Genomic DNA, 23,937 nt, shown 5'->3' on the forward strand with positions numbered 1-23,937 from the left:
TTAAATATATCACGAGTGAAATAAAATTATCCTTACTGAATTGTTATGGAACTTTCTTTTTTTTTTTTTTTTTTGAGACAGAGTCTTGTTCTGTCGCCCAGGCTGGAGTGCAGTGGCACAATCTCAGCTCACCACAAGCTCTGCCTCCCAGGATCATGCCATTCTCCTGCCTCAGCCTCCCAAGTAGCTGAGACTACAGGCACCTGCCACCATGCCAGGCTGATGTTTTTTGTATTTTTAGTAGAGACGGGGTTTCACCATGTTAGCCAGGATGGTCTCGAGCTCCTGACCTTGTGATCCGCCCGCCTCGGCTTCCCAAAGTGCTGGGATTACATGCGTGAGCCACTGCGCCTGGCCATAACTTTCTAGTCATCAAACCAAATGGACATAACCAGTCTTCACCTGAGCCTTCTACTAGAGTCCCCATTCTTTTGCTTCTGATTTAGGCCACAGAACGGTCTTCGGGCCTCCTCCTACCTCTAGTCATGGTCTACACTAACACCTTCTCTTCTGCTGGGTGGGGTCTGTGCCCTTTGTGCCCAGTGCCAGTCCTTTCTAGTGTTAGAGCAGCACAGGTAAAATCCTCTGCATGCAAGTGTCACTTCCTCTCCAAAACTTTGTCTGCTGTTCTTGGGGAAATGAATTGCCCCTTCATCCTCATCATCCCACAGTGATTTATGCTCCCTTCTGTCATATCACAGTTACATTTTTCTTAACTCAGACCCTCCCAGTGGCTTCTCCCTCTCTCACAGAATTTGTTGCAAAGTGCTTATCTTCATGTGAGGCGTTCCCCAGCCTGGTCTCTGTCTTCCTCACTCAGCGCCTGCCACGCTGGCCTCGTGCGGGGCCTGTAGCACGCCTGCCACACTTCCACTTTGCAGCTGCCGTTCCCTCGGCTTGGAGCTTGGTGCCACCGCCTGCCACACTTCCACTTCACAGCTGCCGTTCCCTCGGCTTGGAGCGTGGTGCCACCACGTGTCTTCAGGGCTTTGTTCAAGTGTCACCTCCCAGAGATGCCGTCTCTGACCAGGCCACCCACAAACAGTAACCCTGCTAATCTCTAGCTCCCATCCACTTTTATTTTTCTTAATGGTAGTTCTCCCAGCCTGACCTGGTAGTGCATGCTCTTTGTTTCTGTTCTCATCCCCTGCACCCTGTTCCATGGTGGAGGGACCTTCTGCTGCTGTTGGCTGTCCATCTCACAGTCTGGAACACCTCTGAACACTGCTGACTTGCAACACGAAAGGTAGTCTCTGAGTACGGGAATGAACGCCGGCTTGTCTTTTAGACCAGGAGATCACCTAGGGTGGGGTCTTCGTATTTTCACGGTTGCTCCTCACTCTGTGGAACCTCTGCAGCTCTTGCAGGTGCTAAGCTCATGTCAGGAAACACTTGGTGAAGGCTCCAGAATGGAATGTGCCAGTCCACCAGCAGGGCAGCCCCCCAGGACTGCACGCCTCTCCACGCTGTGGGTGGGAATGGCTGTACTTACTTCACCCTCCCTGCCCCTTCAACCCTTGTTTTAAACACTCTTTCAGAAATCAGAATAACAATGCAGAATAAAATAAAATAAGCAATGCAGAATAAAATATTTGATTACATAGAAATATTTTGTAGATGTTTTAAAGTAGAAATAAAAACAACAAAATAAAAATGTGACAGGTCCCAGTGCTTCTAATAAAATATAGCTTGAGACAAAATATTCATTTTTTAATTAAATGGAGATTTGGTTGCACCACTTGGTAACTAATAGACTTTTCTCACCAGGGTACATATAAAGTGTTTGTTATGAAATGACAAAAACTGACGTGCCATGACAAGGGCTGGTGGGGTATGGAGCGGCCTGGTGGTGCTGGCCCTTCAGGGAGACCCATGTGGCATGCCCTGGAGCCTCTCGTGCAGGGACCATTGCATCAGATTAGGCTGGGCTCTTGTTTACGACGGGAACACCTTACATCTCCAACTTAAGAAGAGCAAAGCTGCTCGCTCAGCTTGGGTATACAAATAAATAGATGCAGGAGAGATGTTTCAATTCATTTTCTCTTATCCTAGTCACCAAAGATAAGGGTGTGGAATATAAAATGGATGGAATCCTAGGAGCTTGTCTGATCCAAACCTCTCATCCAGAGGTGAGGCAACAAAATGATTCACACAGCTTGTGAGAGCCAGAGTCGGGTCTCTGGTCCTGGTCAGAATGTATTCTTACTTGCCTAAACCCTGCAATATGTACTTTTATAATCAGATGCGTCTCCCTCTGGTTATCCCCTCTCTGAACAGGAAAGTGGGTAACCCAGCCAGTGAGAGGTTCCTAAGCTGGGGCCAGGCCTATGGAAGTGCTGAGGTTGGGCTTTCAGCAAGGACGGTGTCCTCTGTCTTGCAGCATCAGCAATGTTGCATGAAGCATGAGGGGAAAAGGGCGGAAAAGCCCCAAAAGAGATAACATTACAGCATAGCCTCATACCTGGGCCACCTGCAGTGACTTCACATCATTTCTGATCATCAGCAGCTCACAGGGCACACTCATCCCAGGGAGAAGACGGAGCCTTACCTTTTCATGAGGACATCCCTGCTGGGCTTTGCTCAAGATCCTTCCTCCAAGGAGTGTGATCCTAGCTGTTTGCTCTAGTCCCCAAGTCACTCTTGATGTGGCTTTTATATCTTGACACCATATTTCTGCTTACCTGTCAGCCCTTTTAGAGACCCTGTGCTTCCTTACTGAGGCATGTAAGAACTTCTGGGTCCCCTCCATGTACCACACAGGCTGTGCCGAAATGGAAGTATAGCCTTGGGCTCATTAACTTGGCCACTGACCTTCTACCATGTGGAAGTAGCCATGTGGGATCTCTTTCTAGAGATGTACAGCTGTCCTTTAGTATTTCCCCAGGCTTGTTTTGAGGCCATCTATTTATACATAGATGCCCACTCCAATGCCAGTATGAAAGAGAGGTAAATGAAAACAGAGGGGGATGTGCAAGAAGAGAGGAGTGTGCACATACACACCTCTTGCCTCCTTGTCTTTCTTTAGCCTCTCATTCACTATGTTTATTCCTTTCTCTCAGTTGGTGAACACAAACTCTTTCCACCCCAAGGCCTTTGTGTATATATATGTATGCTGTCTTCTCTGTTCAGAATGGTCTGTCTGCTCTTCTACTGGATGGCTCTTTCTCACCTTTTAGAATACATCTTGAATGATCCCTTCTTAGAAAGGCCTCCAGGGTCCATATTGTCTAAAGAACAGCAACCACTATTATTTTTCATTTGACCACTTCCTTTTCTCCACAGTGCAAAACACATATGTAATCATCTCAGTTGTCATTAGTTCTCATCAAAGTGTAAACTTCATGAATGGAAGGACAGTGAATGTTGTATCTCTTAGTGTTTTCCATGGTTTGACTTCCAAAAAACATTTGTCTATATATTCATCTCTCTATATGTGTTGGTTAGTCACTTAATGCAAAGTCAACGTGCATCTCTAGAGACCACCTTGGACTCTTGCCTGCGACCTTAATGGAGTGAGTGAGTTCTTGAGTAGTAGCTATGGAATTGGTCTAGTCAAGCCTAGTAGGAGAGACACAGGCCAAGAATAACCCTCCCTAAATGACAAAGGAAACCTTCCAAAAAATGAGATTTCTTAGATAGCTTCTGTGTCTAAATAATTGTGTCATTGTTCTTTCTTTAGCTTCTGTTTGATTTGTATTTGGAAGTAATTATAATGCTTGATTCAAAGTAAATTAAATTATCCATCATTATGAAGTTAAAGTGTATATTAATAGAGTAATAATACAAACTACAATATAATATATATAGCCTTTATAATTTATATTAATGACCTTGAGAACATTGCTAATTTATTTAATGGTTAAACATAAACAAGCGTAATAGCACATAACTTGATAAAAGGTATAGTTCATTTTTATCCAGTTTCATTTAATATACCGCATATGTATAAATACAACAGAAGGACTTGTAAATACACCATATGGCTGGTGCATTGTTTATCCTGATAACTGATATAAAATTCTTAATCTACACTAAGCAATGAATGATTACTAATGCCATCTTTTATGAGCATTGAAACTCTGTGGAATTAGAAAAATTTTATTCAGAGATGGAAATTCACTTAGATTATAAAATAAAAGTTAATGCATTTTTTTGGCCAGATGTGAAGCAATTAATATGATGACGGATGGATGTCATTCTGAGGAAAAAATATTGTTAGCCTAACCAGGTAATAGCACATTTTCAATTCATTCTGTTTTAAAGAGAATTTCACAAGGAATCTTTAGTACTTGTTCTTCCAAATTACAGCAAGCAAGTAATCAGCAGTTTTAAGAGTCCCTAGGTACTCATTGACTTAATAGACAATTATAGCATATTGTGTTTTAAAAAAGGTAGCTATTTTCAAAGTCCCTAATTACAGATCTACATGGTAGACTTATCAAGGAAAAATAATACATTTCAAAATGTTCTTACAGTCATAATGATATTGTCTGTTTTAAATGCTCCTTGTTGAAGTGCTTATCCTGTGTCTCTACCTTCTGGAGGTGTGAGGGCAGATTCCATTTACTTGGTTCTAAAACTTAGTCGTTGGATGCCTAGTGGCTAGCCCAGAACAATTCTTCAGATTATGTTCTCATTCTAGCTTGATGACTTTGTTCACAGTTGAGATGCAGTGTGGCACAGCAGTTTCTGTCATCACATGTACAGACCATCGTAGATTGTATTAAATAAAGCACAGCTCTGTGCAAATTTACAGACCTTTAAAACACGTACAATAGCCCATCCCTTCTAAAATGGATGAAACAACTCAGTGGTTTGGCAGTAAGGCTTGCCAAATTCTCACCCTATCCCAATTTATGACTCTCATCTGGCTATAGATTTATGCAAGTCAGCATATGGACGTTGAGTGAAGATCCTGAGTTCGCGCAGGGACCTTTCAGGCTTTTTCTCAGACAGTTTTAACCCTTTCAGAAGACAATAATGCCTTCCATGGCAGGGGAAGGGAACTGGATGCAATTGTTATGTATCTATATCCCTGTCCTACATCACCCTACAATACCTGGTTAATGGAAACCTTGAGCAGTTGAGCAATCAACTGATGGCCTGAAAATATTTCATGAGGAAGGGTTTTATCCATCTCAGTGTTGTTGTGGTAATTGAATAGAGATTTTTTTGGTATCTCTAATGTACTAACTACTGTACTAGGGTTTGCAGAGTCCTGTGGGACATAGTTCTACACTGGTGGCCATGATTATAAAGGCGCCAGGAGGAGAGATAGTCCTATGAACACTCATGGCATGGTAGTGCCATAGTGAAGAGATTCACAGAGAAGTCAGTGTCTGGCTGTTTTGGCTACTGCATGCACTTGTATTTAGTGTTAAGAGATTAAAATTCCTCCTCTTAAAGGTGCTTTTTCTTACATATAGCAATTCTTCTTTCAAAATTGGGGGTCAAGGAGAATGAGAAGTGGGCAAGGGCAGCTCTCTGTGTTGCTTTAAGGACAAGCTTAGTGATACTAGCATCTTGGAAAATCTTTCATTTTTTTTTTTGTCTTTCATGGTATTAGAAAGACTTAAAAATATGTCATAGTTTTATTTTACAAGTAGAGGTATCCTTAAATGACTCCTAGGAATGAACATAGAATCAAGTATTTTTTAATGTAAACATTATGTATTTGCATTCTGAAAGAGAGCTGTGTAAAGATTATGATTTTTTTTTTCATTTCACTCTGCATTCTAAGCAACCAAGAATCAAGAAGTTGCAAACATACACAAACCTAAAATTCAATGAGCAGTAAATGACAGACTTAGAGAACTGAAAATTTTTCAGCATATTTAAGAACTAAGAGCCTTTGGCTTTTATGTTACTTTTCATTTATGCTTTGGTATTCATTTCAAATCAGAAAGTAAAAATTAGAATTTGTTTTCCTTAGCAAAACAGTAAGTTTCACTTCAGCACATAAGTTTACCGTAATTAGAGGGGATGGCAGAATACTTTATCCAAGTCTTTGGGATAACAGCTCTGTACACCTGTCCATCCAGCCATGAGAACCATAGATCTTTTCTTCCATGGCCCACTCACAGGATGGCATATTTAGGAGCTTCTCATCCTAGGTGTTGCAGATACAAAGTCAGACCTTCTTTAAGCAGCCAGTAGCCTTGCCCTACTATGTTTGAAGTGACCCTCTAGATTTCTGGCAGTTCAGTCTTCTGCTACATCTCACCCACTTTATAGCATTCTTTAGAATACTCCCAATTTTACTTGCATTTAGTGCTTCATAAAAATTTTCTGTATGCAGTGCTATTTCTATAAACACCAATGAGCTGAAAGTCATGTAGAGGAAGATGCAGCTGCTGACCACACAGCCCTTTTTTTTCCTGCATTACCAACCCTCTTCTCCAAGACATTATTCTCTTTGACTAACCCACATTCTCCTTGTTGCAATTTTACTTGACTCTTTTCTTGAACATTAAAAGCTTTTATTGTTCTAAGGAATTGTAAAACAGAGTAAAAGAAATATGGTTATGGAAGTTTTTATACTTTAATGAGCAGTTTATGTTTTTTAGATTGACAAGAACATTTTCCGTAATTTTCTTTGAAGTCATCGTTCTTCTTTTCATGTCAATGGACTTATTTTGTAATGGAAGTCATTAGAAAAGGAGAGGAATCTTTTGTGTAATCCCTCTAACCAAATTGTATATAATGCCAGACAGCCAAGGAAAATTCTTTCACACAGTGGAGTCACATACTATTCTAGGATTAGGGTCTAAATTCAGTGAGTAATGCAAAAAATCATGTTTAATCACAGTTACTGAAAAGTGTGTCTCAGCAAGCCCACTAGAGTGGATTACCTCCATCATTGAACTGTACAGTTGGCATTGTTGAGTGTTAGGTGAAGTCATTGGTGTGAATTGAGGGTCATGCTGTATGATAATCACACTGCACTTTTAAATGCCAGGTCGTTTGCACGTTCAGAAAACTGTTCACATTGGAGGAACATATTGAGACTGAGGAGAAGAGTAGTAGTCTCTGACTCTTATCTCATGCTCATACCTGGATTCCATTTTTGAGTACCGTGGTAGGATCACCCGTACTTGTAGCTACTAGATTACCTTTCTTTCCCCCTTTTCCATATATATTTGAATTTATATATATGGTAGAACTCCATTCTATTCACTTCAGATATTTGACTGTCTTGATGTGCGTGACTATCCTTACTATCTTTTAAAGCTAGAATAGTTGCGATGTTTGTGTATATAAAAATATAAAAATTTTGATTATTATGTAAAGCAAATATTAAGAGATGTGAATACAGAAATAGCAATACACTAATAGTATTGGGCTTCAGTATCCCACTCTCAACAGTGGATAGATCATCCAGATAGAAAATCAGAAACAAGACACGGGTGTCTACTTCAGCTCACATCTATTCAACATAGTATTGGAAGTCCAAGCCATAGCAATTAGAGAAGAAAAAGAAATAAAAGGCATTCACATTGGAAAGGAACAAGTTAAATTGTCTCTGTTTGCTGATAGCATAACCTTTTGTGTATATAGCAAACTGTATTAGTCTGTTTTCACACTGCTATAAAGAACTTCTCTGAAACCGGGTAATTTATAAAGGAAGGGGTTTAATTGACTCACAGTTTTGCATGGCTAGGGAGGTCTCAGGAAACTTACAATCATGGCAGAAGGGGAAGCAGGCACCTTCTTCACAAGGTGGCAGGAGAGAGAAGAGTGAAAGTGCAGTGAAAATTGTCATTTACAAAACCACCAGATCTCATGAGAACTCACTCACTATCATGAGAACAGCATAGGGAAACCACCCTCATGATCCAGTCACCTCCCTTCCTCGACACATGAGGATTGCAATTCGAGATGAGATTTGGGTGGGGACACAGAGCCAAACCATGTCAAAAACCGTAAAGATTCTACAAAGAAACTCTTAGAATTAATAAATAAATTCAGTAAAGTTGCAGGATACAAAATCAATATACAAAAGTCAGTTGGGTTTCTATACACTAACAATGAGCTATCCAAATTCCATTTACAATAGCATCAAAAAGAATAAAATGCTTAGGAATAAATTTAACCAAGGAGGTGAAATATATGCACACTGAAAACTTTTAATACATTGAAATAAATTGTAGAAGACAAAAATAAATGGAAAGATATCCCATATTCATGGACTGGAACGCTTAATGTTAAAATTCATGCTACTAAAAACAGTTTACAGATCCGGTGCAATCCCTATCAAAATTCCAATAGCATTTTTCAGAGAAATAGAAATAACTGTCTCATGGAGCTAAAAAAGACCCCAAGTAACTTGAGCAGTTGTAAGAAAGAACAAAGCTGGAGACATTACATTCCCTGATTTCAAACTATAGTAAAAAGCTATGGTAATCAAAATAATATGTTAGTAGCATAAAAAGAGACACATAGACCAATGAAACAGAAGAAAGCCCAGAAATAAACCCATGTATATGGTCAACTAATCTTTGACAAAGGCACCAAGAATATATAATAGGGAAAGGAAATCTCTTTAATAAGTGGTTCTGGGAAAACTAGATATCCACATGCAGAAGAATGAAATTGGACCCTGTCTCACACCATATACAAAAATTAACTTGAAATGGATTAAAGACTTAAATCTAAGATCTGAAACCATAAAACTCCTAGAAGAGAACATAAGGAAAAGCTTTATCAAGACATTGGTTTTGATACTGAGTTTTTAAATATGACAACAAAAGCAAAAATAAACGAAGACTACGTCAAATTATAAAGCTTCTGCCCAGCAAAGGAAACAGTCAACAGAATGAAGAAACAACCTATGGAATGGGAGAAAATAGATACAAACCCGACATCTGATAAAGGGTTAATCTCCATATATATAACAAATTCATCTAAGTCAATAGCAAAAACAAAACAAAACAAACAAACAAAAAAAAAACAAAGAAAAAACTGATTAAATAATATAAAATGGGCAAAGGACCTGAATAGACATTTTTTTCTTCTGAAGAAGCCGTACAGATGGACAGCAGGGCCATAGCTATATGAAAAGTTGCTCAGCACCACTAATGGTCAGAGAAATGCAAATCAAAACTACAGTGAGGTATCACCTAACACCTGTTAGGATGATTTTTATCAAAAAGACAAAAGATAACAATAATTGGCCAGGATGTGGAGAAAAGAGAGAACCCTTGCACACTGTTAATGGAAATATAAATTGGTACAGCTGTTATGGAAAAAAATATTGAGGTTCCTTTAAAAATTACAAATAGAACTACCATGAGATTCAGCAATTCCTCTTTTGAGTATGTATCCAAATGAAATGAAACACAGGTATCCGAGATACTTGTGTTCACTGCGGCATTATTCACAATAGCCAAGATAGGGAAACTACCTACTTGCTCATCAATGGATGAATGGATAAAGAAAATATGGTATTGTACATACAATGGAATATTTTTCATCCATAAAAAGGAGATCCTGTCATTTGCAATATCATGGATAAACTGGAGTGCTTTATGCTGAGTGAAATAAGTCCTACACATAAAAACAAATACTGTATGATCCTACCTATATGAAATCTAAAAATGTCTAACTAATAGAAGTGGAGAGCAGAATGATGCTTACCAGGGGCTGAGGGGTAAAGGAAATGGAGAAATGTTGGCCAAATGTACAAGCTTTCAGTTACAATATTCCAGGAATATTATATACGACATGGGTGGTGATGTGTTAATTTGGTTGTGGTCACCATCACGCAATGTATATGTTTATCAAATCACCATGTTATACATCTTGAATATATATTATCTTTGTCAATCAAATATTTTACAATTAGGCTGGGTGCGGTGGCTCAGGCCTGTAATTCTAGCACTTTGGGAGGTCGAGGCGGGTGGATCACCTGAGGTCAGGAGTTTGAGACCTGCCTGGCCAACATAGTGAAACCCCATCTCTACTAAAAATACAAAAAAATTAGCCCTGCATAGTGGCACGTGCCTGTAATCCCAGCTACTTGAGAGGCTGAGACAGGAGAATTGCTTGAATGTGGGAGGCAGAGGTTGCAGTGAGTCAAGATCGTGCCACTGTACTCCAGCCTGGGCAACAACAGTGAAAACTGTCTAAATATATATAATATTTAATATTAAATTAAATTAAATATATATAAAATTTTAATATTAAAATTAAAAAAATAATTTTAGCAGGTGCTTATTGTATAGCATAGCAGAGTCAAAAAAGTGCAGATCTGCAAGTTAGAAACCTTGAATTTTTGTCCCAAATACCATAATGTGACTTATGAGTTATCACAAATTATGTGACCATATAAACCTTTATTTTGTTATTTACAAAAATAAGCGGGTAGACTAGGTCAGTGGTTCACAACCTGAATGGGGAACACATAAATGATTCACAAGCTTGCCACTGCAATTCTGATTTTGTGGAACCTGGAAGCTTCAATCTTTAAGTCCCTGCCAGTTCTGTATGCCAGTAAGAGGATCTGTTTTCTTCTAGTAGACTCCCAGGCTCTCCTGGTCCTGCTGTGGCTGTGGCCTCTGACCTCGCAGAGCCTGGTGCTGCTGTAGTCTGTAATGGGATGGCACTCCGTGTGGTCCCTGGCACTGAGGCACTCACTCAAGCATTGGAAAGTTAGAATTTGAAGGGTTAGACTGTATCATGGGAGCTTTCTCTCCTTCTCTGAATGGAGTGCCTTTATACCCACAGTGCAAGCGAACATTTTTATTTGCTGATTTGACCAGGCAGCAGGTAGGAAGTCTGGTTTCTTACATCTGCTTGCAAGGAGCTCCCTTGGGGCAGCACTAACACTTAGACTCAGTGAGGGCTTGTTCTCTCTCAGTTGTACAGTCTAGACAAATTTGAAGCCACCAGGGAATAAACTAGTACAGGGGGATTGGAGGGAAGGCAATTTGCTCCTTTTACATTATCGAAGCATCTGTTACAGGCATCAGGTGGAGGATTTTCCTTCCATTTGGAAACTTGGCAATTCTGCCAAGTTTCTAAATGTCAATAATGAAATGTCATTAATTGTAGAGAGAGATTTCACGCAGAAGCCATGGAGAGAAATGTAATTAGAATTATACATTGTGTAATTGTGTGTGTGTGTGTGTGTGTGTGTGTGTGTGTGTGTGTTCTCAAACAACTCATAACATTTTCTGTTAAGAATGCCCAAAAGCTTACTGGTCATGAGAACTTTTAATGTGTCCCTGTTAGGCTAGTTTGAGAAGGGATTATGGACACCAAAGTTCCCGCTTCAGATGTGTACTTTTCAGGTTATTGGAAAAACGGTATAGTCACTCCACCTGAGGGTACGTTTCATTCTTACAGGTAACTTTCATATTTATACTTGTTTGGTTATGAGAACACATATGACATTTCTATCAGCAACTAGTCAGCTTGATTTTTTTAGCCAGAAAATTGTATGTGACACTATCAATGACACTAGAATTCTCTTTTAGTAAAAGAGGGGAAAAACAGTTCAAAGGCTGGGGATGCTCAAAACCAATTCATAAGCTACTTTGATATGCTTATAGCTTTTGACCTGTCTCTTATCTGCCTTTACATGAATAAGAACAATCCTAGGACTGAGGAGTATACAAGTTATCATCCCTTTGGCTTGAGTTTAAGTGTCACTTTGCTTAAGGCGATGTCGAGGAAGGGCGAGAGAGAGAGAGAGAGAATGAGTGAATGAATGAGAGAGAAAAAGAGAGAAGGGGGACGGTTTTGCAGCATTTTTACTTGAGTCAAATGGGAATAATTCAATTACACAAACCAAGTACCAAATTAGGTGGTTTTTTAAAAGGCTGATTTCTCATAAAAGGCTAAAGGAGGTTTACAGTAAAAGAAAGTTAAAAAGTCCTCTTAGTTCTTTATAATTTCTTTGAGAAACAATTTTTATAACGGTAAAGTTTAAAAGATAAATATATTTTAATCACTGTCTTTTTTATTTCTTAAAAATAATGAAAAAAATGAAACAGGACTATCTAGTGAAATAGTATTCATATTAAATCCTTTTAGGTGCCAGTTAGCTCTTTAGTTCCTCACAGTAAATCTGTTAGTTAAGGGTAGGCTTCATACAATTTAGTTTATTTATATGTAAAACATTTTTTGTGTGTATGCCAATAACTCTTAACATTTTTTCTACTCTTAAAATTCTGTGCTTCATGGTTGGGGATGGTGGCTCACGCCTGTAATCCCAGCACTCTTGGAGGCTGAAGTGGGAGAATCACTTGAACCCAGGAGTTCAAGACTGTCCTGGGCAACATAGCCTGACCCCCCTCACTACAAAATAAACGTGGAAAAATTAGCTGGGCATGGTGGTGTGCAACTGTGGTCCTAGCTACTCAGGAGGCTGAGAGAGAAGGATCATTTGAGCCAATGAAGTCAATGCTGCAGTGAACCATGAGTGCAGCACTGCAGTCCAGCCTGGTTGATACCAGCTGACAAGTCTCAAAAAAAGAAAAAATAAATCCTATGCTTCTACATTATCTATGTGGACCTCTCACAATTTTATCTGTTCTGTAGATCAACAAAAAGGTCCTTCTCCTGATTTTTGAAAGGTTAAAAAATGAGTAATAAAACAATCCAACATTTTAAAAAGGCCTATTCTATAGTATAAAAAGAACTTAGTTTTGTTGTATTTAAGTGGTTGTGGTATAAATACTTTAAAATACTAATGTGACATGTTTGAATGGGGAGATATCTGAAATTGAATCTACAATTTTCCCTTCCTCTTTACTGTCATTTTTCCCATATATCAGTGAAAACTATATGTGTACCTTCTTCACTTTCTTGTTCCTAATCCTTACAATGGCTTATACCAATACACAGCCAGATCTCAGATGCTTCGATCAGAGGCTACAGGTCAGATCATTCCATTTTCCATCAAACCTCTGATCTCCCTGATGCTGTACTTGTATTTAAATATGAGGTCATCTTTTTCTGGGATCCTCGTTTAGTTAGCCAATTACCCACTATATTATTGTCTCTTAATTAAAACTCAACATATGATAAATGCATTTTACCATATTTTGTTAAGAAAATATTTGCCAGTTCTTTATTAAGGAAGTGGTCTTCTGTCTCATTTTAAAATAATAAGCAAAGGCCAGTACATCATGTTCTTCTTTTTGCCTTACCTGCTCTGAAGCTCTGTCAGATCTGTGAAAGAGACTTTCGGCGTTTGCATTCTTTTCTTACTGTACGCTTGTTTCTGAGTGGAAGATAAGTATTATCATTATATCGATTTATCTCTCTCAGCTCTCTACCACATTTCTAAACATATCCCTATTGCAGGCAGATGGTTAGATTGTCTTTCTCTACTAATATTGCCATCGTGGTACTTTAAGGATTTTTTTCTAGATTGTCAAGTAAGTATAAAATTGGCATTTTTAGGAACCTTTTGAAATTCTTTTGTTGCATTTTCATTTCACAAAATCATTGTTCTGTTTTATTTATGTATTATGAAATATGATGTCCTGAAACCCAGGTACAAGCAAACATGGTGTTTGGTTATACTATTTCCTTCCTCTGTTTGAGACACTAATTATTATAGCACAATGGATATTTATTTTCCGTAATTTCATTAGGAGGAGAGTAGGTATGATTAACCTATAATTTTAGTTTGAAAGATAATGCTTATTAGTTGCATTCTCTAATGTTCAAGGGTAATTATTTCATTAAATCTTCTTAGCAAACTATAAATTTCCTGGGGGGTGGCACAGAAAAAACCAAGACACTAACCTAAACATTTCCAATTCAAAATAAAGATAGTAAAAGCTTAATTATTTGAAATGGGAATGTGTGCATAATTGAACAGCTGCTTCATTGATTTTCAGTTCACATTTCATACCTTGCTCCCCTGCCCCATTCTCAAGCTTAGCTGTCGAGCTTACTGCCTGTTTCACCGAGGACATAAAAGCTGTCAATGGCGAAATTTGTCTTCCTCCTGCCATGGAGCTCACTAGCGCCCATCATATGCACACAGGTTTTGCCTTCGTCAGGACTGGGACGGCTGACAGTCCCTGATCGTCCTACAACCTGTCACCCCGTCCTCACTCAAGGACTTTTTCCCATATTTAAACCCCTCCCTACATTATCAAATTTTCCCTGTACTGAAATATTCTCATCATCACTCAAACAAAAACAGTAATAGAAATACCATTTGGGGCATAAACCCACTTTTTAATAACCATTGTATACAACCTTTTATATAAAAATTTCTTAAGAAGTTGTTTAAACTACAGCTTCTCCCTTTTTCCTCTTCCACTTTCCCATGAACCTCCATCAGCCTTGCTCACACCTTTTCACTGAAAACATTCTTGCCACAGGCCTGGCAGCCCGGCATGTTGCCAAACCCAGCGGCCGGGTGCAGGTTCAACCCTCACGTGGTCTGTGCGCCGTCTGCGCAGCTTCCTCCTGGCTCTTCCTCTAGTAGCTGGTTCCTCGCTCTCAGCTGCCTCGCTCACTCTTTCTTTCTGATCTCTACACCTCAGTGTTCCCAGAGTTCAGTCCTCAGACTTCTCTTCTTCATGGACACGAACTCGCCATGGGGTTCACCTAGCCCCGACTGTAAATAGCGGTGTGGATGCTACCTGTGTGGGCTCTGAAGGGCTGACTCCAGTCCCAGCCACGATGCAGAGCGCTCAGCAGGCCGTTTACGAGGTGCCGGGAGAAGTAAACTGCTCACTGAGCAGCGCGGTAGGTGTGTTCTCACCGATCTCCTCTCCACGCAGTGCTTCCCAGTGTCTCCTGGCCAACCCAGAATAAATAAGAGACTCTGGCCCACACGGTCTCATCTCCCGCCACCCTTCCCCTTGCCCAGGCCTTCTGGCAGTTGTCCCAGCGTGTCCCGTGCTCTCGCTTCAAGTAGGATTCTGCTCAAATATCAGCACTCCTTCCCTGCCTCCCCATCTTAAAGATCTCCCGACATCCCCACTTACTTTCTCTTCCTTACCCCACTTCATGTATCTGCCTAGCACCATCACTCTGACTTGCTGTCATGCTTCTTATCTGATGGCTTATTCCATCTTTGGCATCAGAAGGTAGAGCTCCCCGTTGGCAGGGCCTTCTCTTTGGTTTGCCACCATATCCCTAGCAAAGGGAACATCAGCATCTAATAAACCTGCAGTATCTCTTTAATTGAATGGATAACCCTCAGTAATTAATTTTATGTTAAAAATAAGAAAAAAATAAAATCTTAACTTGCCTGTTATCTGTGACATTTAAATCTATTTCCCTTTTCAAAGAAGCAGTGTTTGCACATCTTCTAGTGGATATTATCACCCAACGCTAATGTCATTTCTCTATTATAAAAAAAAAAAAAACTTGCTAAATGAATCAGGTTGAACCGAGTACTGTTTCAGCAGTGAGTGATTAGTATTGAAATAAAGATAGTAATGCTCCTGATCCTTATTTATTTATTTATTTTTTATGCTGGCCAACATCAATCCATAAGTCATCTATATATTTAAACAAATAGATCATCTTAATTTGCTTCAGGGTCAGCATTATCACTGTGCTATGGGCATCTGTACACCAAATAAAATTACAGTTCTGAGAGGAAAGTACATTCTTAGAAGGAGGATGATGTTCTCAGTCTGTAACCCATTTTAGGTATAATAATAAGTGACATCACCCAGAGTCACCAGTTTGGATCATTTTGGAATAAGAAAAGACAGTTCCCTTTTTCATTTTCTAGAGATAAGTACAATCTCTTTTATTTCTTGATTTTTGCCTTGATCTCTTACAACATCATCTTTACCTGACAATATGTCTAAAATCCATATGCAATTTGAGTGTTTTCTTTTAGGGACAATTGCTTGATTTCACAAAAGAAAAATCAAAATAAAATTGCTGTTTTATCCTAGAAATTTTTATTGGCAAGTAACACAAAAATTAAACCATAGGGTTTAATCAAAGAGAGGGTTATTTTTCTTGCATGACAGATCACTGGTGTAGCAGGTCCAAGGATGGCAGTGTTGTGAGCCCAGGCTCTGTCTTCCTTTATTCTCTTCTTCCCTCAACACCTTTGCATTTGTCTCGGTGCTTATCATCTCATGAGCGTTTACATCTGCATTCCAGGGAGTCCAAAGGAGGGGGAAATGGGCAAAGCAGTACCAGTGTCATCTTCGCCCTTTTAACAGGAAAGAAAAGCATTTGTCCTTACAGTGCCTTTCCCTTCGGTCCTGTTATCCAGGACAGTGTCAAGTAACCATGACCAGATTTAAGAGAGGCTGGGAAAGAGGATGTGTGTAGCTGGGCACATTGTTGCCCTGAGCAAAATCAGAGTTTGGTTGGCAAGGAAAGAGGGTTGCGTGTAGTAACCATGCATTTCTGTGTGAATGGGGATTTCCATGAGGACATCTTAACAATAGTATCATGTTAGGGTAAAACATTATTCATTATTCAGATAATTCCTAGTTTAAAAGCGTATTTTCTTTCCTTTTTGTCCTTTCCTAAAGAACCTTGCCATTAGATTTACTGCTGCCTCAGTAAAAGTTTTCATAGAAGATTTGCAATGAATTAGGAGTTATTGATGCTGCTTGATACAGCAAGTAGCTCATAATATTTAGAAACAGAAGATCAAAGAGGGATTTCAGACAAGCTGAGCTCTGAAATGAGAATAAAATAGCGATGATCTCACAGCATTGTGATAAAATAATGTTTCCAGGTATTAATTGTTGCTTTTTTTTTTTTTTTTGAGATGGAGTCTCACTCTGTTGCCCAGGCTGGAGTGCAATGGCATGATCTTGGCTCACTGCAATCTCCGCCTCCTGGGTTCATGCCATTCTCCTGCCTCAACCTCCCAAGTAGCTGGGACTACAGGCGCCCACTACCACGCCCAGCTAACTTTTTGTATTTTTAGTAGAAATGGGGTTTCACCATGTTAGCCAGGATGGTCTCGATCTCCTGACCTCGTGATTGCCTGCCTCAGCCTCCCAAAGTTCTGGGATTACAGGCATGAGCCACTGCGCCCAGCCATTGCTGTCTTTATTATCATCTTCCCACTCTTAAAACGTACTTGTTGAGTATCTATTACTTGCCACTCGCTGTTCTAGTAGGTGCTGGGGATACAGTGGTAGACAAGTTAGATAAGGTAAATGTCCTCACTCTAGTGAAAGGAGACAGGTGATAGAAGCAGATAAACTACAAAACTAATTTCAGGAAAAGTGGTAAAAAGAAGACAAGAATGGGTAATATGGTCAGGGATGCTCTTTCTGAAAAAGTGAGTTAGAGCTGAGAACATTTCTTCTTGAGACCTAATAGTCTAAATGTCTAAATTATAGTAAGCCATTCTTGGCAAAAATATGATTATTTTCTGAACAAAAACATTCATTTGATGGTAGGTTTCCTTTATCTTAGAGCAATAATGTGAACTGTTGCAGAATTTGCAGGTTTCTTTCCCCCAGTGTATGGCTCCTTGTCTCATTTGCCATTGATTCAACCTATTATACTTTGTCATACAAAATTTAATGAGAAAATTGCCTGGTACCATGCATTTTTATTTCCTGTTCTTCTCGATACTTTCTTTGTTATGTCTTTTGCTGTACTTCTTAATGCGATGGCTCTTCTCCCCTAGTTGAGGTCATGCCTTTCCTTCCAGCTCTACCTGGGAGAGATTGATGGTACCCGTCAGGGATATGGAGATAAATATGCATTGATAAATATTAAAAACATCGGTTTAAAACTTAATTTAATAAAGTACATTAAAATAGTACTGAAAACAATATTAAGTAGCATTCACTGAAAGGTCACTGTGTGTGTAGAATGTTGTCCACACAGAGTTCCATCCGGGCTGGCTGATGGAGAGTATTTTTTTTTTATTTGTGGGTTTAATATTCCAGACCTTTGTAATGATAGCTTGGATAATGTATTGTGAGATCCAGTTTAGAGAAAACTGTTTATATACTATATATTTCTTTTCTCTTAGATCCTTTTATTTACTGAATGACACAAGCATATTTCTTAATGAAGGATTTGTTTACAATTTTTTTTTTGAGATACGGTCTCACTGTCTCCCAGACTGGTTGAACTGCTGGGCTCAAGAGATCTTCCCGTTTTAGCCTTCAGAGTAGCTAGGACTATAGGTACATGCCACCATGCCTAGATAACTTAAAAAATTTTTTTTTTTTGTAGAAATAAGGTCTTTCTATGTTGCCCAGGCAGGTTTTAAATTCCTGACCTCAAGCAATCCTCCCACCTCAAATTCCCAATGTTCTGGGATTACAGGCGTGGGCCACCACGTCGATCCTCTTTACAGTTTTTCAAACATCTCTTCCTCTGATTTGTTTAAAAGTTGTTTTTTAAAAAGCTGTTTCCAAACGCTGGCTTTGAATAGAGTAGCTCTATTTTTCTCTATTTATGCCTCAATGTGTTTCACAAAGTCATAAGAACATAAGATGTGCTTCAGACACTTTCCTATGGTTCAGTAAATGTAATGAAAATGTATTTGAGGCTTAAATATTTGTTTTAATATTACAACACATTGGGACCTAAACTCAGTCAGTATTTCCATGCAACCTAATTTCACTATAATGCAAATTTGCTGTTCATATATATAAGCTGCTTTTCTGGACTATGAGTGTCTCTCAAAGGAAGAAAGAACTATGGAACACTGACCTATTCCACAAACACTTACTGAGCACTAACTATGTGTCAGGCTAGATACTGGTGACACGGTGGTGAACTAGACTCATGCCTGCAGCTTATAGTCTAATAAGGGAGATAGACATTAAACAAATAATTATTTACTTTGTAATTGAGGTAGGTGCTACATAAAATGGGGACCTAACCTCCTCTCAGAAATTAGCATGAGGAAGTGAAATATAAGCCAAGATGTGAAAGATAAGAAGGAGTCATCCAAGGGGACAGTGGAATGTTCTTGCCAGCATGCAAATGCCCTGATGTATGAAGGAACCTGGCAGGTTCATGGAACAGGAGAAGGCCAGCATGGATGCAGAATCCTGAATGAGGAGGAAAATCAAGTCCAATCATAAATCAGTCAGGCCAGGTTAAAAATTTGAGGTTTCATCCTAACAGCAATGAGAAGCCTTTGAAATGTGCTAAGAGAGAAGTGATATGATTTTATCTGTGATTTGAAAAGATGGCTCTGATTGCAAGATGCAAAATAGATTAGGAAGAGTGAAGAATGACTGTTGCAATTCTTCAATCAGGAAGATGGCTTTGGATTAGGCCAGTCATAGTAGCGATGAAGATAAGTTGGGAGGTAAAAGAAATATTTGAAAAATTGAGGACTGATTGATAGGGTGTCATGAAATGAGGGACAGGTGATGTGAAGGATCCAGGGAGAAATGATGTCGAGGATCCAAGCTCCTGGAGGGAGGGTAATGCAGTCACGGAGATGAGCTGCTCTAGGGGAAAAGAAGGCTGGGGGACAAGACGAAAGATTCAGTCTGAACATACTGACTTTGAAATGACTTTAAGAAATAACTATGGAGACATCAAGTGTAAAGGTGGATACATTGGTGTAGAACTTCAAGAATGCCTGGGCTGTAGACTGTGAGCATGCAGTTGGTAAATGAAGCCGTAGAAATGGATGGTTCAGGAGCAAACCTTGAGGATGTTGCCTGACATTTCAGGTTGACTAGAGGAGGAAATGCTGGCAAAGGAGATTACAAAAGAATCCTCATGTTCAGGAGGAAAACTGTCAGAGTGGGATGCTGCCAAAGCCAGCAGACAACAGCAATTCCAGAAGGAGACTACCAACTATACATTGAACTACATACTGTAGCATATAGTACAGTATGCAGTTTCAGTAAACACCTATTCCACAAGCACTTACTGAGCACATAGTGTAAGTGCTTGCGGAATAGGTAAGTAATCCATAGTTCTTCCTTTCAGAGGCACTCATAGTCTACCACAAATTTGTATTACGTTGTAATTAGATTTCATGAAAGTACTGACTGAGTCTAGGTCCCAATATGAGGGATGTTATCCTAATGTGTGGGATGGTGTTAAAACAAATGTGGCTCAGGAAAGGAGCCCTGAGGAGAAGGAGGTAACTACTTTGAGAAGTTTGCTCTGAACAAGAAACGGGGAACAGCAGCTAAGGGGCATGTGGGATCCACGTAGAGTTGTAAACTTTCGTTTTCTCTTTTGCCTTTGTTTTTATGATAGGGAAACTGGAGTATGTTTAAATGTTGGTCAATAGTCAAGGAGCGATTAAAATACCTCATAGCTTACAGATCCTGGAGAATGGGAGGTGATGAGATCAAGCATAGATGGTGAGGGATTTGCTTTGGAGAGGGGAAAGTGCGCCCCACACTGCCGTGGAAAGGAAGGAGGGGAAGTGCTGGGCAGGCGGTAAGGAGGCGCTCTGTCCACGGGCTCCCGGTCCTCAGTTAGCAGGGCTGAGGCTGCAGGCCAGTGGCAGTGTGGGAGACAGGTGTTTTGGTAACACCTTGTCTGCATGATGCGCATTTTTTCCCCAGGAGAACTTAGTTTTGCAAAACATAGAGCAGCAGGTTGTTTCGGGTGATCCGTGGTTGGCTCTTTCCCACCCCCGCCCCACAGCCAGACGTGATTAAAAAGTCAGAGAGCAACAGAGGATCAAATAATTGATAGAATCTAAGTTAGACAAGGAAAGGCGGTTGTGGCCCCTCAGAAGGGACTGAGGAAGAGGAGAAGGGAAATTAGTGGCCTGGAAACTCCACTGACGTTGAAAACATCAGCAGCAGTTGGGCACCTGAGCACACACGTGTAGTATGGGAGGATACGATTTTGTGGTCAGGTGGGGTTTTGGAAACAAAGCCATTTTGGGTGATGACAAGACCCAGAGGGTTTTCTTTGTGTGGCCCAGATGAGTTGGGGGCCACCAGCTCAAGGAAGTGACTGATGTGCTGGGGTGGCAGAGCGGCAGGATGAGCACATGGGGCCTGAGTGTGCCTGAGCAATTGCCAGAGTTGGGAGAGAGCAGAACGTGGAGAACCAGTGCCAAAGTCTTCCCTGAGTATGTGGAAACAGTGGGCAGATGGTGGAAGCCCAAGGCAGCAGACTCAGAAGAGGAGCCTCAGAGGTGTGGCCCCGAGGAGGCACAGAGAGGAAGACTGGCCTGACTTCCCTACCTCTCTGGAGGCACGTGACCCCTGCGGAGGGCTGTGGGAAGCCACGTCTTCAGCCCCATGAAACCAGGACTGGGAAATGGGGAATACTGAGATGAGGAGGAAGAAGTAGGGAATTTGTTGAACAGGAAATGGAAGTCTGAGAGCTGGGAGGGGAGAAGGAAACTGTGGGACTGTCAGGGAAGTGAGGCCCAGAACAGCAGGAGGTATGAGATGGGACGTTCCAGGAACTGATACGTGTGAGTGTGCGTGTGTGTGTGTGTGCACATGTGTGTGTGTGTGTGTGCATGTGTGTTTAGGGGGCAGAGAATACTGAGGAAAATCACAGAACAGGGCATGGAGGTTTTGCTACTGATAATATTTAGATGTAGACTGCCTCTTTGGATTGACAGACTGGTTGGCATGGTTAGAGTACAGTGCAGTGCAATGCAGTACAGTATATAGTACAATATAGCACAGTGTAGCTTACAGCATGGTGTAGCATAGAGTATAGTATATAGTACACTGTAGCTTATGGTTCAGTGTAGTACATCGCATAGTATATAGCACAATGCAGCATATAGTGTGGTGTAGTGTATAGTACAGTATAGTGTATGGTATAGCATATAATACAGTGTAGTGTATAGTACAATATATAGTACAGTGTAGCATATAGTACAGTGTAGCATATGGTACAGTATAGCAGTAGTATAGAGTAGCATAATGTCAGTTCTTTCTTTGCCTAGCTTTGACAGCCACTTGAGTAAGTGTGCTGTAGGTCCATGTTTGCCATCTTCAGCACACCCTGTTTACTAGCCTGGTTTCTGTCCAGTATTCCAAGATCCTTGCTGTGGTTGAGTGGAGGCTTCACCGAGGACCAGAAAGCAGACCTTATGTACTTGCGTTCTCAGCTCGTGGCTGTATTGCCTATGCCATTATTAATCTCTGAAAGAAATAAGTGAATGTTCTCGTATCTATTTTTAAAAATTTCTCACGCCTGCAATCCCAGCACTTTGGGAGGCCTAGGGGGGCAGATTGCCTGAGTTCAGGAACTTAAGACCAGCCTGGCCAAAGTGGTGAAACCCTGTCTCTACTAAAAATACAAAAATTAGCCAGGCATGGTGGTGCACGCCTGTAATTCCAGCTACTCGGGAGGCTGAGGCAGGAGAATTGCTTGAACCCAGGAGTCGGAGGTTGCAGTGAGTCGAGATGCGCCACTGCACTCCAGCCTGGGTGACAGAGTGAGACTTAGTCTCAAAGAAAAAAAAAAATTTCTTCAAGGCCTATTCATTTATTCCTTTTCCTCTCTCTCTGATATGGACTGTGCTGTTAGTGTTATTTATTACAGCACTGGTATTTTCTGCTAAACAATTTAATATTACTAATACATTGTAAGTCACCTGTAAGTGGTTTTCGGTGAAGGTTTGTTTTTAATTTGTAAAGTCTTAATTAGCATCATTTACATATTTCAGATTCGCAGTCTTCTTTAATGAGAGTGTTTTCAAGGCATGTTCTTTTACTTCCTGAAGGAACGAATGACCTGAAGATCCTTCCAGGTCAAGCTGTCTGTCCTACTCCCGGGTGCCGAGGAATAGGCCATATCCGTGGTCCACGTTATTCAGGACATCACAGGTAACATTTTTCTTACTTAAGTTATTTCCCGGATGAATGGAAACATTCTGCAGATTAGCAGCTACGTGGAGCATCATGAATGAGTCTCATGGAACCAGCTGCCCCTGTGACACTCCCACGTCTGTGTTGCCGAGGCCCTTCCTTGACATTTTCCTCTGCCTGCATCTCTGCCCTTCTAGAACCTTCTTGGAATTATGAGGTGTTTCCCAGACCCACTTCATGTCCCAGAATCTCTGTTTTGTGACAGTTTGCCTACCAAATGCACACTGTCATACACACCCACTACCCTGTCCTGAGACTTGCTTTCTTCCAGAGAAATTCCAGAGCCTCTTACCTTTTCCACTCATTTTCTATTTCCTGCCTCTATTTCCTTTTCTCTCTTTCTTATTCATTTGGAGTTAATTCTATAAAAGAATAGAAAACTAGTGTGAAGTAATGTTGCAGAATATGCCCAGGTTTTAAGTATTTGACAGTATCCGTATGAACAGATGTTGCTTTTAAAGAAAAATAACATAAGTAAATATGTAAGCCTTTGCTTCTTTTTCTATCCTCATCAATTGGTAAATAATGTATAGATACATTATTTATATTGGTGATATATATAAATATATAAATTAAGACTGAAAGAATATCAAATTTGTTCAAATACACAAATATATAAACAAACATCATAGAAAAGTTTATTATAAAGAGAAAAGATTAAGTCATATAATACATGAAGCAAGAAAAAATTTGTTTGAATAAAGGGTCTAAGTGTGATACAGGAAGTCCATGCTTTCTCAGGCAATCCTGGAAACTAGTGTCTAAAACATTTTTAACTGAATCAAAGGAAATGCCACCATAATAGTGATAAGCACTCCTAAATCACATACATGAATATAAATGTGATATGCATAAATCTATTAACACTTAAAAGAAAAAAATATAGCATCCATTAAACAAAAGAAAGACATGAAGACTGCTTGGTGACTTGTGAAAATCTGTGGGATTCAGATTGTGAACATGGAGCTGGACCTGGAGGAGACGTCTTAGTGCTAGCAGTGTCCAGTCTGCACAGATCTGCAGCAACTCAATTCTTGCCGCCTCAGAGGAAAGAATTCATTCCAGGGCATAAGGCAAAGTGAGAGACTAAGGCAGAGTGAGAGACCAAGGCAAGTATTTGAGCAAGAGGGAAATGTTATGAAAAAGTTTTAGAGCAGGAGCAAAAGGAAGTAAAGTGCACTTGGAA

At 40.1% G+C, this 23,937-nt stretch overlaps 1 protein-coding gene across 9 annotated transcripts in view; it reads left to right on the forward strand.

Annotated features, from left to right (window-relative positions):
- Nucleotides 1-23,937, forward strand: part of L3MBTL4 (L3MBTL histone methyl-lysine binding protein 4) — a 450,027-nt gene that overhangs the window by 247,024 nt on the left and 179,066 nt on the right. For all 9 annotated transcript variants that reach the window (XR_004180024.1, XR_004180023.1, XM_021929961.2 and 6 more), the window contains one exon: nucleotides 22,607-22,709. Coding sequence is in view for 7 of the 9 variants with exons in the window: in XM_021929961.2 (XP_021785653.2) it covers nucleotides 22,607-22,709 (103 nt within the window). In the remaining 2 variants the exon portion in view is untranslated. The remainder of the gene's footprint in view (nucleotides 1-22,606; nucleotides 22,710-23,937) is intronic.

Source organism: Papio anubis, chromosome 19, assembly GCF_008728515.1.
Source record: "Papio anubis isolate 15944 chromosome 19, Panubis1.0, whole genome shotgun sequence".
In the NCBI taxonomy this organism is placed as follows: domain Eukaryota; kingdom Metazoa; phylum Chordata; class Mammalia; order Primates; family Cercopithecidae; genus Papio; species Papio anubis.